The sequence below is a fragment of the Emys orbicularis genome, chromosome 9 (assembly GCF_028017835.1).
Source record: "Emys orbicularis isolate rEmyOrb1 chromosome 9, rEmyOrb1.hap1, whole genome shotgun sequence".
Lineage (NCBI taxonomy): Eukaryota > Metazoa > Chordata > Testudines > Emydidae > Emys > Emys orbicularis.
The window spans coordinates 99,937,517-99,956,605 of NC_088691.1; the positions used below are offsets into that span (position 1 = coordinate 99,937,517).

At 59.2% G+C, this 19,089-nt stretch overlaps 1 protein-coding gene across 1 annotated transcript; it reads right to left on the reverse strand.

Annotated features, from left to right (window-relative positions):
* Nucleotides 1–1,329: 1,329 nt before the first annotated feature.
* PSMD2 (proteasome 26S subunit ubiquitin receptor, non-ATPase 2) lies at nt 1,330–14,788 on the reverse strand. The gene is made up of 20 exons (XM_065411290.1): nt 14,742–14,788; nt 13,578–13,742; nt 12,981–13,102; nt 11,006–11,230; nt 10,515–10,673; nt 9,058–9,202; nt 8,640–8,700; nt 8,103–8,249; nt 7,068–7,174; nt 6,386–6,513; nt 6,221–6,308; nt 5,552–5,714; nt 4,776–4,877; nt 4,549–4,694; nt 4,012–4,095; nt 3,354–3,522; nt 2,698–2,792; nt 2,349–2,475; nt 1,878–1,996; nt 1,330–1,655 (listed from the first exon to the last, which is right to left on the reverse strand). The coding sequence occupies exons 1-20, from the start codon at nt 14,760–14,762 to the stop codon at nt 1,473–1,475; spliced, it is 2,556 nt and encodes an 851-aa protein (XP_065267362.1). The 5' UTR covers nt 14,763–14,788; the 3' UTR covers nt 1,330–1,472.
* Between the last annotated feature and the right edge of the window lie 4,301 nt (nt 14,789–19,089).

Below are 19,089 nucleotides of genomic sequence, written 5' to 3' on the forward strand. Positions count from 1 at the left end.
TGTCTTATCTATCCCTTTCTTAATGATTCCCAACATTCTGTTCGCTTTTTTGCCTACCGCTGCACGTTGAGTGGATGTTTTCAGAGAACTATCCACAATGACGTCAAGATCTCTTTCTTGAGCGGTAACAGCTAATTTAGACCCACTCACTTTATATGTACAGTTGGGATTATGGTTTCCTTGTGTGCATTACTTTGCATTTATCAAAGGAGCCGAGCGCCTGTCCCTGCCCAGCTTTCAGAAGGTCCCAGGCACGGGCCGGTTGGCAGGAGCGTGGCTGCACCCCTGGAAATGGGCGACTGGAGGCAGTTTGAAGAGCCTTGACTTCCACTGCAGCTGAGGGAAGCCGACGAGGGAGCCCCTGCATCTCCACTCACTGTTCCTGCGTGGGGGAAGCCTTTCCCAGACCCCCACATTGCACCTCCCTCTGCCCCGGGGCTCCGGCCAGTTGCAGCCCAGCCTCCATTTCTGCCACCTTGAACCCTGGCCCAACCCCACACTCATTCATCTCAGGCCATCTTTAGATTGAGGAGATGTTTTTCGGGGTGGGATCAGCCAAGAGCGCAGCCCCACTGTGTGCTCCAAAGGGAAGGTGGAGGGAAAAGGGCAAACTGGCCCTGTGCAGAGCCCCCCCAGCACTGCCAGGCAGCACCAGCTCCATGGGGCCAGGGGCACCCACTGCCCCTCGCCATTCCTGCCCATCCTGCAGGGCCAGAAAGTGGTGGGGGAGAAAGCCAGGAGGGTCATAGCCTGCCCGTGACCAGCAGTGCCTGGGATGTGCATATCCAGAAAGGGGACAAACGAGGAAACCTCTCCCCCTCCTCCCCAGCGTCAGCGCCCTGCACTCACCCACCCATCGCGGCTCCAAGCGACTGTGTGTGTGTGTGGGGGGGGTCTGTGTGCACGGGGGGAGTTCAGAGTCCAGAGTGCGTATCATGGCCTAGAATTAACAAGCGGCCCTAGCACTCTCCTCTGTCCGAGTCTGACACCCCTGCACCAGAGTAAGGCAGTACCAGGTCTCCCTGCAAAGGCGAATCCACCCACCCCTCAGTGAGCTGGTCCAGTGGTTAATCCCCCTCCCACCCTCCTTTGAGTCTGTCTAGCCGGGAAAGGGGGGGAGCCACTGGGGCTTGAGCCATCACATCCGCTGCTCATTGCCCCTCACACGGGGCATAGCTAGAGAGACAGATACTACAGGTCCCTGGCAAGGCACCAGCCATTACTCAACTCCCTGTCTGTAGTCCAGGACAGAGGGGACCAGGCCTGGGACCAGCCCCCCGCCCACACATGCTGCTCCCAGAGCAAACAATGAGCAGCACCAGTCTCTCTCTCGAGTTTATTTTTTAAATCAGCTCTTTCAGTAACAAAACCAGCAAGTGGGGAGTTGGGCCCCTCTCCCCCAGTGTGATGCCCAGCGCCTGCCCCCATCAGGCGCTGCCCAGTGCTGTCTCCCCCCAATCCCCCGTGTCAGCTCAGACATCGTAGTTGGGGTTCTTGCGCAGGATGACGAAACCCTCCAGGATGGGGGTGACTGGCAGATGTTCCTCTGTGGCCAGCTCTGCCCGCTCGCCGTGTGCCAGCAGCACCGGCGTCGTGTGCGTCTGGAAGCCAGTGATGGTCTTCGGTTTGCCCGCCTGGCCCACCACGTCTACAGCCTGGACAGGAGGCGAGAGGTTAGAGCCGAGGGCACAGAGGCATCCCGGCCACCACGTATCACCCGCAAGCCACCGAACTCTGGGACCCAGATGCCAGGACAGGCGCTGGCGAGGCTTCATCCCTGGCATGAGCCATCATGGCCTCTGCACTGACCCAGCAGCTCCTGAGAGGAAACAGACCTCTCTCCCCAGCCAGATCCCTGAGGGACCATGCCTCCTTACCTGCCCCACCCTGACCGACACCGGCAGAGGCCGCAGCTCCTCGTCAAAGGTCACCAGCATGCGCGGCTGCATGGCAGCCACCAGCCCATACAGAACATAGTGGGATTTGCCCAGGATGACTAGGGGGAGAGAGAAGAAGCGTTAGGCCCCCAATGCTCAGCCCAAAGCGAGGTCTTGGTCACCTGGCTGCTGCCACCTGCCATGGCAAGGCATCCCCACAGGCCGCAGCACCCTCAGTACCAGGATCGCAGGCATGGCCCCACCCATCCACTCCACAGGCGAAAGGCAAGGCAGCCTGCCTGCTAGGAGAGCCTGCCAGCAACCAACACAGCAGGGGATTCCCTGGGGCTGGGAGCGGCCATCTGCCCCACCTCCACACGGGAATAACATCCCTTTGGTCCCAGGAGCCTGCCTGAGGGGCCGGCTGCTGGCTCCCTCCTCTCCAGGAGGATCAGACACACAGGTACTCACTGTTGCGCACGTCCAGGAAGGACACCAGGACCGTCAGCAGCCCCGCAACAGCCACCTGGCTCATCAGCTGGCGGTCGCTGTGGTAGGGACACAGGGTGAGTGTCCCCTTCCCAAGGTGGGTTAGACCCTGCACAGCAAGCAAAGAGCACGTGAGCACAGAGGGCTCCTGGCCAGGATGGCATAAGACCAGACAGTGACGCCCCAGGCCCACCACTCACTGAGCAGGCGCTATCCCCCAGCGGCTGATCAGTCCAGCTGACCTCTGGGGCAAGATGCAGCTGGAAAGCGCTCAGAGCACCGGAACCCCCACCCACCCGAGGGAACCAGGACCAGCAGTTCCAGTAGTCACCTGGGCCAGCCGCACCATGAAGAGATTGTTTGGGTCTTTGGCATGGTACTGGGCCAGCTGCCTCAGCATCGCAGCCAGCCGGGCGTTGTTGGTGCCTGCAAAGAGGAGAAACGGGGTGAGCGGGAAGCCCTGGGAACAGGCATCCAACCCCCTCCCAGCCAGCGCAGGACACAGTCTCTCCCAGGGTGCTGGGCCACATGCAGCCCCCCCTGCTGGCATAACCCACACACTGCATCCAACAGCCTTGGGGCACAAGGGCCCATCAGCCACCTCCCGCCCCCAGAGATCCTGCCCCCCCGGCCCTGCTGCTTCCAGCAGGCCCAGCTCCCCTGTGCCCAGGGGCCTTTCCCAACCTCACCCAGCACCCATCAGAGGCTGCAGTATTTGACCAGCAGCCCAGCTGACAGTAAGGCGCCCGCCCGCCAGCGACAGGTGACCAGGCGAGGGCAGTCAGTTTCATGCAGCCGCTGGAAGAGGGCACCGAAGCTATTCAGCCCCTCCCCCGACCCGCTGACACACCGAGCCGAGTTACCAGCTGCTGCGCTCGGACCAGGAACCCCCTGAACGCAGCCTGGACGACGAGGGGTGTCCCAAGAAGCAAACTCCGTCACCGGCCCACCTCCCGCTCGGCGCCCCCGGGCCCACGCAGCCCTTACCGCTGCCCACCATGCCCATGGCAAAGATGGAGTTGTAGGAGACCTCGGGGTCAGCATCGTGGGAGAACTTGCTGAGGGTGTCGAGGATGTTAAGGCGCGGGTTGGAGACGGAGATGAGCGCCAGGGCAAGGGGCACGGCTCGGCGCAGGGTGGGCTCCCCATACCTCAGCTGCACAGAAAGGAGGAGGGAGACATTAGCCACCAGGGCGAGGGACTATCACTCCCAGGCCGCCTGGCCCAGGCCATTCTCCTCGTCCCTGAATCCACTCACGAGTCAGGGACTTGCAGCCACTCCCAGAGTTCCTGGAACTGCCCCAGGGCTGCAGCAAACGAAAATCCTACAGGGGCCCTCTGCTGCAGCAGGGTCAGGACCGGATCCAGGGGACCAGAGGAGAAGCAAGGCCTCACCCGGAGCGGACATGGCCCTGGCCTGCTGGGAGTGGGGCAGAGGGTTACGCAGTAGGTTTGAGGGCAGCGCCCCAGCTTGGCGCTCCCCACACACTCCTGTGCCCGCTCTCGTGTGCGTCCCCCCTTCCCAGCCTGGATCCAGTTCCACCACACCGAGCCCTTCGCTGGCGTTCGGCTCAGCTCCGGGCACCTCCCTCGCTCTGCCCCGCAGCCCCCGAGGCAGAGCGCCCTGTCCCGCAGCGTCACTCACCAGGTGGCCGAACGTGCGCAGAGCCATCTCGGCGCCGATCTCCTCCCCCATGGCGATGAGCGCGATCCCCAGCACTGCCACACCCTGCGGGAGAGGAGATGGAGAATTGGCCAGGGAGCTCCGTCACCTGCCCACCACAGGCTCCCCAGGCCACGTGGGACCAACCTAGAGCGGGGCTATATCCCCCTTCCCCCAGGAGTCAGGAAGATGGTTCTCCCCCAATACGAATGGCTCCACGTTGAGCCCGTGCACCCCTTCTAGTACAGCTCCCCTTGGGGAGCAGGTGTCCGTGGCTCAGCTGTGCAGAGACCCCACCCTGCCCAGCCCACTCGACCCCTCTGGCAAGCTCTCATCTCCGGTCCAGGGAGCTGCCCTTGCCCATCGCCAGCACTGGCAGGTTCACACAATGGGCAGTTCTGCTGCAGGCCCGTCCCCCTCCCACAAATCCACTAGGGCCAAGAGAGATCCCCAGTGGTCTCCCCACCAGGAAAGGGTCCAAGCAATGGGGATTCGTCTGCTCCCTCCCGCCTGTCCCACCTGGTGGGCGCCCATGTCAGCCGAGCTCTCCTTCTTGTCCTTTTCCTTCTTGTCCTTCTTCTCCTTGTCCTCCTCCTTCTCCTTGGTGTCGAAGTGCTCGCTGCAGATGTGGAGCAGCTGCTGCACCTTCAGCACGTTCCCCGAGCCTGGGGGAAGGAGAGACTATGGTGACTCTGGGCACTGGCCCAGCCCACCCCCCCTCCCCGCCAAGCTGGCCAGAGACTCACCCGCATAGGCGCAGATGTCTACCAACGTGTTGGCGAAGCTGCGGAAGGGCTCCGACACCACCTCCAGCGCCGCCAGGATAGCCTCGATGGCCTCCCCCTTCCCTGCCGAGGAGAGCACAGGGCAGCCCGTTAGAGCAGCACGGCCCCAGGCCCTCTGCTGACACACGCCAGGCTCCAGCGCCTGGCTGGGGGGCTCAAACCAGCAAGTCCCAAGCTCCTCAATGAGCGTCCCTAGCCAGCAGGGTCCTGAGCAGCACCGGTGTTTCTGCACCCGGGGGCGCAGTGCACGCCTGGGGCATGGCTGGACCTGCTCAGAACATTCCAGATCCTGCAACAAATGGGACTTTTACACACACACACACACACACACACACACACACACACACACACACCCCCAGCATCCAGCTCTAACTGGTACACCAGCCCCACCACCCATAGCCCCTCCCACTGCTGCCTCTCAGAACCCAATGGTAGTCCTTGGCAGCTGCAAAGGATTATGGGATAGAATGGGCCACAGAGCAAGGTTTTCATGAACCACCCTGTGGGCAAAAGGTCGAGTCCCTGATCTATGGTGCTACCCCCTCAGGTCAGCCAGGAGCCCCTGCCCATCAGCACTCTGAGCCTCGAGAACCGGCTCAGACAGTGACGGTGCCCTGGTGAGGTGGGAAAGGCCACGCCCTCCTTGCCACAGCCCCCAAGTCACCCCCGGCTCCGCCAAAGCCCGCTCCACCCCTGCCACCATGCGCAGACCTGCTGAGCCCCAAGCCCATCCTTACCCAGGTGGTTGAGGCCCAGGCCGAGCGGCAGCCACCTGGCGTAGGTGTCCTTCAGCTCAGTCTCCGATTTCTCCATGATGGTCTGGAGGATGGTGGAGGTGACATCCCCGTTGCACGAGCCCACCGCTATCATGCCGCAGGCCAGGGCCGTCACGCCGGCCACCTGGGGCGGGAAGGAGGGAGAGCTGAGCTCACTGAGTAACAGCCCTGCCTGCCCCCCACAGCCTTTGGGGGACTGCTCAGAGGGGCTCGCACTGGGAGCAGCCTCTGGGTTGTGGGGAGAGGGAAATGGGGGCAGGAACAGCTGAAGCAACTGGAGCTGAGCATGTGAAGCAACCTCAATGCTTGGGCAGTGGAGGGTCTGAGGACTTGCGTTCACACCCAGAGGTCTCTGGAGACTGGGCTGCTCCTGTTGGCTCCCACAGACTGTGGGGGGAGACCCTGGGGATGCTGCAGGGTCCCATTTCGCAGAGTATCCTGAGGAGCTGCAGCTCAGGGACCCACTGCCCCCACCTGTCCTTTATCACCGCTACCCTCCAACCATGCTGGGGAGCTGCTGAGAGGCGGGGCCAGAGCTCGGGTTGGAGCCAATGTCAATACTCCCGCCATGATGGTGTCGACCCTCTTCCACCCCCGAGATCAGCGCGCTGGCCCAGCCTGAGCCCTCACCTCCATGCTGGACTTGGAGTCTCCCATCACGGGTAGCAGCAGAGTCAAAACGTCTTCCCGGTTGGACCCAGCGTAGGCCAGTCCCAGCCTGCAACAGAATCCCAAAGGAGCGTTAGCCACAGGAGCCGCCCCTGTGGCGGGAGCAGGGGCTGGGCAGGCCCTTACCCAAAGATGGCGCCGATCCTCATGGTGTTGCTGTTGTGGAGGACGTAGTCGGACAGCAAAGCGAGGGCAGGGTCGCACTCATTCCTCACCCCCGAGTTCACAATGCCACAAGCCAGCAGGGCTCCCGACTGCAGGATAAAGGCACCATCAGCCAGACCATCATGGGGCTGCCTTGGGGACAGCTGGCACATGCAGTTATTGCACCACACGCAACGGGGGGCGCCCAGGGTCTACCCACAGGGCTACACCCAACTCACACAAAAGTAGGCAGATTGCATTGGTCATAACCCACACAGAGGTGCAGTCTGTGGGAACTACAAGCCCCATCATGCAATGCTCCATTGGGACCAGATCAGGTGCATTGCCTGCTGGGACTTGTAGTCTTCAAAGGTCATGCCTCTGCATTAAGGGGGCATTGGGGCCCCCTAGTGAATCTCAATGAGCCAAGCTTCAGCCAGGGAGCACTGTGCTGCCAATCACCACTTGGGACCCAGAGAGGAGGAGAACAATGCGGCAGTTCTCAGGCAGGGTGAAGCATTCAGCTGGGCGGACTGAGGTTGGTACTTATGTCCCTGGCAGGACTGGCCCTGCAGCTATGTCACCAGGCGTGCCAGCATGTGAGCCATGGCTCCATGGCCAGTGGGGCTGCACCTTAGCCCGAGCCCAGAGCAGCACCACCCACCTTAATGTAGTCCTCGGAGGAGTACAGGTACTTGTCGATCTGCGTGAGCCCCCCATCCACGTCCCACAGCAGGATCATCCCCAGCGAGGCTGCAGCGCTCAGCATACCTGCAGCACAAGGAGAAGCCCCCATGTCAGACCTGGAATCACGACCGGGCCCTACGCCCCCAGACAGGAGCTGGGGTTCCCCAGTGGCTCCTTTCCCTTGCACACCCCGTATTCCTAACATGCTGGGCATGGGGGAGCTCCTCAGAACAATTCCACTGGGGCATTCAGCTCTTTCTGTAGCCTTGGTTTCCCTCTGCTGCCTTTGGGGGCCCAATCAGGGAGCAGCCCCAGGGACAGAGGGGCACAGAGCTCTGCAGCACATTCGCTGGCAGCTCCGTTCTCCCAGACAGTCGGTCTGGATACTCCACAAGGGTCAATTCCTCTGTCACAGGCTGCTGGAGTAGTTTGGCCTTGACTCCATGCAAAGGTGGCATTTGAGACCTCCACGCAGGGCCTGGGAAGAGATGTACGGGGGAGGCAGGCAGGCATGCAGGCCTGTAAAACAAGCTGCCTTCATCTAAAACCCAGAGAGGTGGCCTGTGAAGACTCCAGGCCCCAGCATGCAGTGCAGCCTGGCAAATCAGGGCCAACTGGAATGTTGCATGCTGGGATATGTAGTCCCCATGAGTTACAGCAGACGCCCCAGCTCCACCATTCTACATTCAAGTTCACACGTGGCTGTCAGCCGGCGTGACCCCTACAGGGCGCTCTCCCCATTAGGATCAGGTGGCCCTGGGAGTTGCGGGCACGAGCCAGCAGGATTGGTTATTTAACCCACAGGAGCGAGGGCTTAGGGGCCGAGAGGCTGGCTCAGGAGTTCCAGGCATGGGGCTCAGGGAACATTCCAGGCATGGGGCTCAGGGAACATAAGCATCCCTTGGAAAAGCTGCCGGACACTGCCAGATACAAGGTGCCATTTGGGAAACCTCCTGCAGGGCCCAGTCCCAGCTGCAGTGAGCGTCCAACCGCCCTGTCCTGCCCCGCTCACCGTGATCCTTGTTTTTATACAGCCATTTATTGCCGTCATCCGTCAGCAGCTTGTCCTGGCCGAAGGCCGCGTTCACAAAACCGTTCACGAAGGACGAGGCCAAGTTCATCCGCGCAGAGTCCACCTGGGAGCCGCTGCCGCCGAACCCTGAGGGAGCAGAAACCAGAGCGAGCCGGGCAGAGCGTCACAACGCAGCTTCGCCAGGCCCAGAGAGCTCGGAAGCGTCTATCCGTGCCCGGCCCTCGGTAGGGCCCCGAACATTCGAGTGCCTGATCCCGGAGGTTCTTTTACCCTCCTCACCCTGCTAAGCCCCCGGGAATGGCCAAGGAGCCCAAGCCAATTCAGCGCAACACAGGGGGGCGCTGCATAGACAGTGCGACTCCGGGGCTGCAACTGCAGATGGACCTGTCCCGACACACGACCGGCCAGATGCCCGCGTGCTCTAGGACAAGGCGGCCCACTTGGCTACGCCTGCGCTCAGCGACGTCCCACCCCCATGCAGGAGGAAGCGAAGAAGGAGATGCAGCTTTCGCTTACGGTTATTTTCCAGGTGTGTTTTGTAAATGTCATCTGGCACTTTGGGCTCCATTATGTCCAGCTGCAAAGAGGAGGAGAGAGGAGGAAGTCACCCCCCCAGCCAAACCAGCCACACACTCAGCCCCTCCGAAGGGACAGTGCGAATGGCAGCAGCAACGGAGTCCCCTGCAGCCTGCTCCTTGCCGTGCACAGACAGGGGCTCTTCCTGAGGCGACCAAGCACGTATTGGGGGTGGCGGGAGACCAGACGCATTGACAACCCCCCCTACAAGTCGGAGTGTCTGTTCCCCCCAGGAGTCTCAGTTTGCGGGCAGCCTGGCCTCTGTGCCAGCACCCAGCAGCTGGGGACCTTGGGTGCAGCCCTGAGCCTTCTCCCCACCCCACCCCAGCTTGCTGGGAGGCCGGGCCAGGCACCTCACCTCTCTGGCCAAGGCCAGGAAGTTGCTGTTGAGCTGGACGTTGGACATGATCTCGGTGAGGTCCTCATACTCCTCCACGTCCTCGTTTAGCTCCAGGAAGACACCGTGACGGCCCAGCATGAAGGCCATCTGCTTCTGGATGACCCTGAACCGGCGAGGGAGAGAGGGGGAGTCAATACCAGGCAGTGAGGGCCTGGGCTCCCCTCCCCTTGGCACAGACCTGCTGGAGTACTCTCAGTACAGCTCCTTTCTCCCCTCAAACAGACCCGACCCAGCCTGAGGAAACCCAGCCAATCAGGCTGCCCATGGCTCTCCCATCCCCCTGAATTCCCAAGAGCAGCTCCTACATCACAAGCCAGAGGGAGATGTGATGGCATCAGGGGCTGGGCCAAGCTGCGACCCTGCCCTGTGGGAGGACCTTGCTCTACAGGTCAAAGGGAACTTTCCAGTCAGCTTCGTGTCAGGCCCAGAGACAGCGCCTGCATCAGGAACTCCTGTCTGCTTCCTGCCCACTCGCCCACGTGGCAGAGCCTTGGCTGCCACGCCGGCCTGGAAGGAGCTTCCCATTCCAGGGGCACGCAGGGAGCAGCCTAGAGAGCAGCAAAGCCGCTGAAGCTTAGCCCTTCAGAACCGGCCCAGCAGAGGCAGCAAGCAGGGCCAGGGCAGAGTACCAGAGAGAGGACGGCAGCACTGCTGGGGCGTCCCACCATCCACTCTCCATACCTGGAACAATGGTACAGCCAACCCACCAGGCCTGTCAACGGAGCTGGAGCATGGGAACGTCAAGACAAAGAGCGTAAGTCTCTACTGCTTGAGCTACAGGAGTAACTCCCTTAGTCAGCAGCTGTAGTAGATTCTTATCGTATGTGGAGCAACCACTAGAGGGGGCTCATGAGTCTCACTGTTCTAGTGTAGGTTACGCTAGTCGAGCTCATTTCATGCCCCATCCTCGGCAGTCAGAGGGGAGCGAGAAGGCTCAAGTTTCAGTCCAACCCCAACAGGGGCAGGACAAGGGGGTTTCACCAGAGCAGCAGCCTTAGAGGTCAATGCCCTGAACGAGTGAAACCTGGGCAGCACAAGGGCAACTGTGCCCACCATTGCACTGCCAACAGAGGGGCCCTCTTGGGCAAGCAGCAGGGGGCCAGTGCCCCTGGTCCGTTTGGTCCTTGGCCGCTCTGCTGAGGCTGCCAGCAAGGGACCAGTTAGTGCCAATTGTGATGGTGGTTTTAACGATGAAGCCACCTGTCATGCTACAAGGTGAACCGAGACCCCAGACTCATTCCACAGCACTCAAGTCCCCTCAGGTGGTGCTAACGCCCAGTCGCTCCCGGCCTGGGCTAGGAGAGGGGACCTGGAGGTGGTAGAATCTGTACCCCATGACGACAAGGCAGAGGCTGGTCTACCGCAGCTCCCTCCCCGAGCGGGGCCCCGGCTCTGAAAAGACGATCTCCACCTACACGTCTTTGCAGGAGGTGAAGATGTCCTCCACCAGCTCCATGTCGTTCAGCATGAGGGCCAGGCGCAGGGCTTCCGGGTAGCGGCTGAACTTGCGGAAGATTCCCAGGGAACAGCGGAGGAGGGCTGAGTTCTCGGGTTCAGGGACGTAGCTCACACAGCTTCGGGAAGGAGACAGAAGAAGGTAAGTCCAGCTGCTACTGAGACCAGGAACAGACAGGTCTTACTGCTCAGAGGGGAGATCTGGGCCAGCATACAGAGCCCTGCATGCTCCAGCCAGCCCCTCAGCAGCTCACTCTGACAGCTGCTCTTATGTAGCTGTATCAAACGCTCCCAGTCACCTAGAGCGGGAAGTGTTCCAGCAATCATGGCACACTGCCATCTACCCGGGGACTTCTGCACCACATAGGGGTGGTTTCCAGCTTTCAATAGGACAGGCAGAGCTCAAACGGCAAAGGGCCAATCCCCATCACAGAGCAGCCAGCTCCCTCACCTGGTCAGGTACAGGCAGACCTTGGAGTAGGCGTTGTCGTCAATATATTTCTCTAGCATGTCCATCTGCTCAATCTCCATCAGCAGGTCACAGGCTTCATGCTCCGCATTGTGGGCCATGTTGTAGGGCACAATCTCCTTCACCAGGGTCAGCAGCGTTTCCCTCTGGGCCTTGTCCGCCTCATCAACCTCCTGCCATTCCTTAGCAACCTCGCCCGCCAGGTGTCTGTGGGGGCAAAGGGAAAGAGACCATCATAACACAAAGCAACAACCTGGCGCCCAGGGCAAGACGGCTACAGCACCACTTCTCCTACAGGGCTGCGATCCCTGCAGTGCTCAACAGAAGCTGCATGCCCTCGTCCGAACAGGGTAACAGCCCACAAGGGGCTAAATCCTGGGGGTGGGGGGGGAGGAGAAGAGATCATGGCTGAGTTACGCCTGTTGCTGGATAGTTCACAGTCCTCCAAGGAGATGGTTCCCAATCAGATCAGACATGTCAGTGAAGTCCAGCAGCCCTCTCACAAACACCCATGCCTGAACATCCAGCCCTGAGCTTCCTGGGGCAGCACCCACACAGTCCCACTGACTTTGTTGACACCAACGAAAACAGAAACGCTCTTTGGGGCAGGCATCCAACCGGGCAGATTTTCCATTTTCTCTGGGATGTGAGGAAGCACAGGTGCCACACTCTAATTCTGGTTCATTAGCTCCCAGTCTGGTCCAGAGATTTTCATTCAACTTGGGGAACTTCAATACACACAGGCCAGTGCACATAATAAGTATCCTAAGGCAGGGCTCAAAAAAACCACTCGACTTGTTCAGGGAGGGACCTGGCCAAACAGGCTTTAGCTCAAAAAAAGTTTCCAATCTTAGTGGTTGGAAATAACTTTCTAAATGTGAGCCAATGCAATGCCGTCTACCTGAGCTTGCTGACAGACGGCTTTAGGGTCTCAGCAGCTGCTCAGCACTTTATAAAGAAAAGAGTGAAATTTACAAGCTTTGTTTCACAGCTGTTTCCGTCCCCCCTCACCAAACTGACAAGAATCAGGTCAATTTCACTCTGTCCCTGTTTGGGGAATCTGATCCGCAGAACCAGACATTCTTAAAACTGGCTGAAAGGGTGATATACTAATATTTCGTGAAGTACAGATGTTGTGCAGGGGGGAGATGCATTGGGGGGGGGGGGGGCACACACAGGGTCAGTGTTAGGTCCAGCCTGGCACACACAGGGTCAGTGTTAGGTCCAGCCTTCTTTATTAAAGAGAAGGGAGTAAAAAGTACATTAATTAAATCTGTAAACTGATAATCGAAAGGAGCGGCAAATACCAGTGAGGACAGAGAAATGATACAAACAGACCAAGAGAGTCTGGTGAAATGGACAAAGAATAAGATGTTCATCTTAAAAAAAATAAAATAAAAAAAAAAACACGACTGATTTTGAGATGCTTATTCATAGGCCAGAAGGGCACAGCCCCTTCCCTGGGAACCTCCATCCCAGTGGACTCAAGTCCTGGAGCAGGAAGGGGGCAGCCCCATTCTACACAGCTGGGGGGAGACTGTCTGGGGCACTGTGCCTCAGACTACCACACTGATACTGACATGTTGGCGGGAGTACAGAGAAAAGCCATAGAAACAGTTCAGGGGCTGGAGGTTATGCGGGATCATTAAAAGTGATGGATCTACCTAGTTTGTCAAGGCAACTGGGAAAGCAATGATCCCAGCGTGGGCGTATCTGGGTGTAAGCAGAAAGGAGGGATATTATTCACAGGGCTGCAGCTAGAAGGAACGAGACAAGAATGGGCACGGCTGACTATCAAGGTCTTCTTGTCAGAGAAATCTATCCACCCTGCTCATCACCCTGGACTCAGACCAACCAGCCTGTGGAACAGTTTCCCAAGGGAAATGGGGGACGAGCCCCACCATGGGGGACATTTAATCAGAACTGGATCACACATTACATACACAGTATTTCTCACCTGACATATTCATGTCCCCATGATGCCAGCTCCTCCTGGGACCCCACTAGCCGGTATTTCAGACACTCTCGCTCCCCACTCATGGTCATCGCCAGAACGGAAATTATGTCAGCTGCAAAACGCTGCGGGAGAAAGTGCCGAGACAGTCACCCCCATGCCAGCACAGAGAGCTAAGTAGCACCACGCCCCTTCCTGCACCCTCAGTGTGGAAGAGTAGCACATGGACACTGCAGCACTCAGCAGGCAGGGAGACCCTCAGAAACTACAGCTCCCAGCATGCAGTTTGAGTCTAAACACTTTAGCGGCATGACAAGCTGCACATGTGCTGCCGAATCACTGCAAATCGTGACACCTAGCAATTCACCCAGTATACGCAGGGTTCGATGCACAGAGCTTGATCCCCTGATCACCCTGTTACTGTCCAGTGCTCGTTTCAGTGGCAGGTGCTGTGTAGTCTGATGCTATCTTAAGATCTTTCCTCCGCTTGCACACAGATAGCAACAGTCAACTTGTACTCTACACAACCAGGTTGCTGCACTGCCATCCCCACCTGCCCAGTGATTCCAGCCCCACACGCAGCAGCTGGGAACCCCTCACCTTGTTCTCTCCAGGAGCCATGTTCTCATAGATCTCCTTCAGCTTGCCATAGTGAGGCCGTAAGAACTTCAGGGGCTTCGGAACAGAGGTCATGGAGGTTGTGGAAGAACGGATCTGCCTACGCAACTCCTCCAGGGCGGGGTGATACAGAGACGTGTCCTTCTCCTGCAAGGATCAACTGCATCTGTCAGGAAGTGGCAGCTGCCTGCAGCATCCCAGACCTGCCTGTTCCTTCCAAGCGCAGGCAGCCAGCCACAGCGCTGAGCAGTCAGACACCTGCCCAGCCAGCCAGTTCATTTGGAAACGTACAGGACTCCGGTGTCTATTGACTTTGGCACCTTGCTGCGGGACTCAGCCAGATGTGAATCACCGGGGGGGGCTCCTTGGTGGACAGACTGGTATCATATTGGGTCAAACAACACATCAAACACTGTAACAAACAGCAACAAAGACCAGCTCCACAGAGCAGCTTGAAAGTCTCTGCACCTGCTAATCCCACACAAAGATCTGGGGAAATACGTGAGCTTTGCCCATACACCTAAGGCTGGCAAACTGTGGCATAGAAAGCTAGTTCTACAGTCAGGGATTTGATAGTGAACCCCCTTCTCCCCCCAGCAGGGGCACCTTAACCAAACTCAATCGCTATAATGGTGCGAAGGGAAAGCCTGGGTCCCTAAAGTACTACCTACCAGAAAGGAGACATTTAATAAAAGATGCAGCTGTCTTGCACTAAACGTGTGCTGCTCCTGGGGTCTGGGAGGGCCGGGGACTGTAACAGGCCAGCAGTTTGCATTGGAGGTGAAGTCACTACTGAGTGAATGTTGTACGCAGGGGAGAAAAATCTCTTCGATAAGCAGCAAGCTGTGAAGCGTGGGATTTGTCATTTCCAATCCCAGGGGACAAAACCCAGAGACCAGCCACTGGCTTACGCTGCTCCCCGGCCATCAGAGAGTGAGAGGGGGAGACTGTACTCCCACCGACAGCTGCACATCCAGCACCCACTTCCCCCATTCAAAGGGGCTTTGCTGAAGGGGAGCTCCAATACTGAGGGGATCCTGACACTGCCCCTCCGGAATGGACCCAAAGGCTGGGGGCGCTGCCTGACACACAGACGTGACTTGAGGGGAGAAGGGGACAGGCCCATGGGGGGAAAAGAGAACTTACCCCCAAGCGCTCCACAAGCATCTCCAATTCATCCTGCAGCTGTTTGTCTTCCTCAGACTGCAACAAAGGAGCAGAGAAATGGGCATCAGCCCTAGAGGAAAGCTCCCCGCAGCCCCACAAAATACCAGTGGAGGGACCGACGCACACGCTTCAGGTTACACCCTGCGCGTCCAACCGGCTCCTCAGCTGGCAGAACCAATGAGCGCAGGAGCACATGCCTTTCCCTCACTTGCACCCCCACTTTGTGCTTCTGACTGCAGCAAGACGCCTGGCTCACAGGCCCCCCCAGCCATCACAGCGAAACAGGAGCCGGCATTCTGCTCCCGGGCCCAGGCTTAGAGAGTTCCTGCCCCGTCTAACTAGTATTCAGCCCATTACAACCACTCAGCTGTGCACAAAGGGAGCCTAGCACTGCAGCTCTCATCCTTCCTTATCCCTCCTCTTCCTCTGTGCTCCTTGTGGGCAGGGACCATGGCTTTCACCAGTGCAGAGCAGCACCCAGTGGCCTTCAGGGAACCTTAGAAATAGGGCCCTACCAAATTCATGGCCATGAAAAATGCGTCATGGACCATGAAATCTGGTCTCCCCCCTGTAAAATCTGATCTTTTGTGTTATTTTACCCTATACTACTCAGATTTCACGAGGGAGACCAGCATTTCTCAAATTAGGGGTCCTGACCCAAAAGGGAGTTGCAGGGGGGTCCACAAAGTTATTTTTTTTGGGGGGGGGGGCGGTATTGCCGTCACCCTTACTTCTGCGCTGCCTTCAGAGCTGAGTGGTCAGAGAGCAGCAGCTGTTGGCCGGGCACCCAGCTCTGAAGGCAGCACTTCCCCCCCAGCAGCAGCACAGAAGTAAGGGTGGCAATACCACACCGTGCCACCATTACTTCTGTGTTGCTGTCTTCGGAGCTGGGCGGCCGGAGGGTGGCAGCCGCTGGCTGAGGGCCCAGCTCTGTAGGCAGCAGCGCAGAAGTAAGGGTGGCAATATCATACCAGGCCATCCTTACTTCTGCGCTGCTGCTGGCGGCGGCTCTGCCTTCGGAGCTGAGCTCCCGGCCAGCTGCCACCGCTCTCCAGCTGTCCCGCTCTGAAGGCAGCAGTGCCGAAGTAAGGATAGCAGTACCACAACCCGCCCTACAATAACCTTGCGACCCCCCTCTCCCCCACAACTCCTGTTTGGGTCAGGACCCTTACAATTACAACACTGAGAAATTTCAGATTGAAATCGCTGAAATCACAAAATTTACTATTTTTAAAATCCTATGACAGTGAAATTGACCAAAATGGACCATGAATTTGATAGGGCCGTAGTTATAAATAACCAGCTCTACGCCTAGAGCCCTCTCTCCCTCTATCCACAGATGGGCATGGGGGGGTGGGAGAGGTCTGTGCCTTTAGAGCAGGGGGCCCTGGCCCCCTGGCTGAGCAGGGTATTAGTAGTAATTGAGACCGCCAACCAGGGAAATAACCCACTTCCTTCCCTGATGAACCAAGGGACGCACCCCACCCATGTACTCATTCGCTACACCGATACTGCCTTGGACTCCTTATACATTCCATGGGTGGCATACCCGAGCCCACTTATCCACTGACACTTTAAAAACTCTTGCACCCCAATCTGGGTCTATGCCGGTTATCTGATATGTATGTATCTCTTCACCCTTGCAACCGATACCTGTAATCCCTCATAACTCAAGCCTGACCCCAGATGTACAGTATCTTTCCTCTTAACTTGTGTCTATTTAATTTTAAACATTAACTTTAATAAAAATTTTAAATCAGCTCCCAGGCGGGTGTATGGGGGCCTCTGTAGTGGCTCCGTTCTCCTAGAGAAGAGGGAAAATTGGCTTTGGACTGGGCCTGGCAACTCAGTTCTGTGACCAGATAGGGTGTTTTGGCATCGGGTCCCCGACCCCAATGAGAGGGATACGGACCCCTAGACAGATGCATGGGGCCCGTCCCTAGCCTGGGGGTGTAATCACCAGGGCGGGGTACCGCTAGGGGCAGGTATCAGCAGCCTGGGGTCAGGGGGGTATCGGCGGCCCGGGGGTATCGGTGGCCCGGGAACAGGGGGTATCGGCGGGGGTGGGAGAGATATTGGCGGGGGGGGGGAGGAGGAGTATCAGCGGCCCCGGGGTATTGGCGGGGACAGGTATCACCGGGGGGATATCGGCGGCCCGGGGGCAGGGGGGTTTCGCCGGGGGGTATTGCAGGAAAGGGGCATATCGCCGGGGGAAGGGGGTATCGGCAGGGACAGGGGGTATCAGCGGGGACAGGTATCGCCGGGAGGGGAGGGGGTATCGGCAGCCCGAGGGAGGGGGTATCGGCGGGGACAGGTATAGCTGGGGGGGAGGGAATATCGGCGGCCCGGGCGCGGGGGGTATCGGTGGGGACAGGAATGGCCGGGGGGACTAGGGGTTTCAGCGGCCCGGGAGCGGTGGGTATCGGCAGGGACAGGTATCGCTGGGAGGGGAGGGGGTATCAGCGGCCCGAGGGAGGGGGTACCGGCGGGGACAGGAATCGCCGGGAGGGGAGGGGATATCAGCGGCCCGAGGAAGGGGGTATCGGCGGGGACAGGTATCGAGGGGAGGGGAGGGGGTACCGGCGGCCCGGGAGCGGTGGGTATCGGCGGGGACAGGTATCGCCGGGAGGGGGGTATCGCGGGACAGGGGCGGAGCGGCGCCGGCCGGGCCCGGCGTGACTCAGCTCCGCGCCCGGGCCCGTGCGGAGGCGCGTCCCGCTCTCACCAGCTCCTGCTCCTTGTCCGGCGGCGCCGCCGGGTCCTTCCGGTCCTTGGTCCACGGCCCCCCCGACTTCTCGTCGCCGCCCCCCGCCGAGGTCCCCGCCTGCGGCCGGCTCTGGCCCCCGCCGCCGCCGTCCTCCATCGCGCTGCTCCGCACTGAACTGCGCTGGCGCCGGGGTCGCTCGCGGGGCGGGGCCGAAACGGACCAATCGCGGGGAGACAATCCATACCACGTGACCCCGTGGTGCTGAAGGGCGGGGATAGTGGTAGTGGGCGGGGCTATTGTCGGGGGGCGGGGCCAGTGGGGGAGGCGGGGCTTTACGGGGTCGAATGCGAAGGGGGACCCGGGCCTGACTCGCCGCACGTGGCGCTGGGGGCTCGTGCGGTCCTGCCCGGCAGCGGGGTCCTGGGTCACCTGGGCCACAGGGCAGCGAGTCCTCCTGCCTGGCCATGGAGCGGGCATGGACTGGGGGCCCAGTCCTGCCTTTCCCTTGGCTGTGAGGAGCTGGAGGGCAGGGGCTGCTGGCCGTTCTGCTCCCCCGGGGCTCTTACCCTGCTGGCCCACCTGGGAATTGTTGGAAAAGTACCAAGAACCCTGGGGCAGGAGCACCCAACCCACTGCACCAGCTCCGCCCATCCATCTGTCCAACCATCCGTCCATCCTCCTGGCCAACTCACTGCAACCGCTCCGCCCATCCATCTGTCCAACCATCCGTCCATCCTCCTGGCCAACCTACTACAACAGCTCTGCCCATCCATCTGTCCAACCATCCGTCCATCCTCCTGCCCAACACACTGCAACCGCTCCGCCCGTCCGTCTGTCCGACCATCCGTCCATCCTGCCCAACCCACTGCAACCGCTCCGCCCGTCCGTCTGTCCGACCATCCGTCCATCCTCCTGCCCAACCCACTGCAACTGCTCCGCCCGTCCGTCTGTCCGACCATCCATCCTCCTGCCCAACCCACTGCAACCGCTCCGCCCGTCCGTCTGTCCGACCATCCGTCCATCCTGCCCAACCCATTGCAACCGCTCCGCCCGTCCGTCTGTCCGACCATCCGTCCATCCTCCTGCCCAACCCACTGCAACCGCTCCGCCCGTCCGTCTGTCCGACCATCCGTCCATCCTGCCCAACCCACTGCAACCGCTCCGCCCGTCCATCTGTCCGACCATCCGTCCATCCTCTTGCCCAACCCACTGCAACAGTGGGATGCTCTGTACCTCGAGGGAACACGCAGCACCCCCATGTTCATCCTTGTAAAATGATTGTGTGGTATCCAATGCAAAGTTTGTTATGTTGGGTGTCTTCGGAAGGCTCATGATGCACTGAACATTGTTGTTATAGTGATGTTATAGTAATTGTTGTTACAGTAATGTTATAGTTATAATTTCATGTATATAATTATGAGGCTGAAAATATATCCTCATGGCTTAAAATAAGCCCAGGCAAAAACTCTCCAAGAGCAGAGAGGCAGTTCACACATCATCAGGACATGTATGGGACAAACCAAGCCCAGCCTCACAGGAACAAAGGACACTGGCCTAGGCAGCAACGAAAGGATCTGTTGGACTCTCGAGTGAGTCACCCCCCTTCCTTTAGTCAGTTTG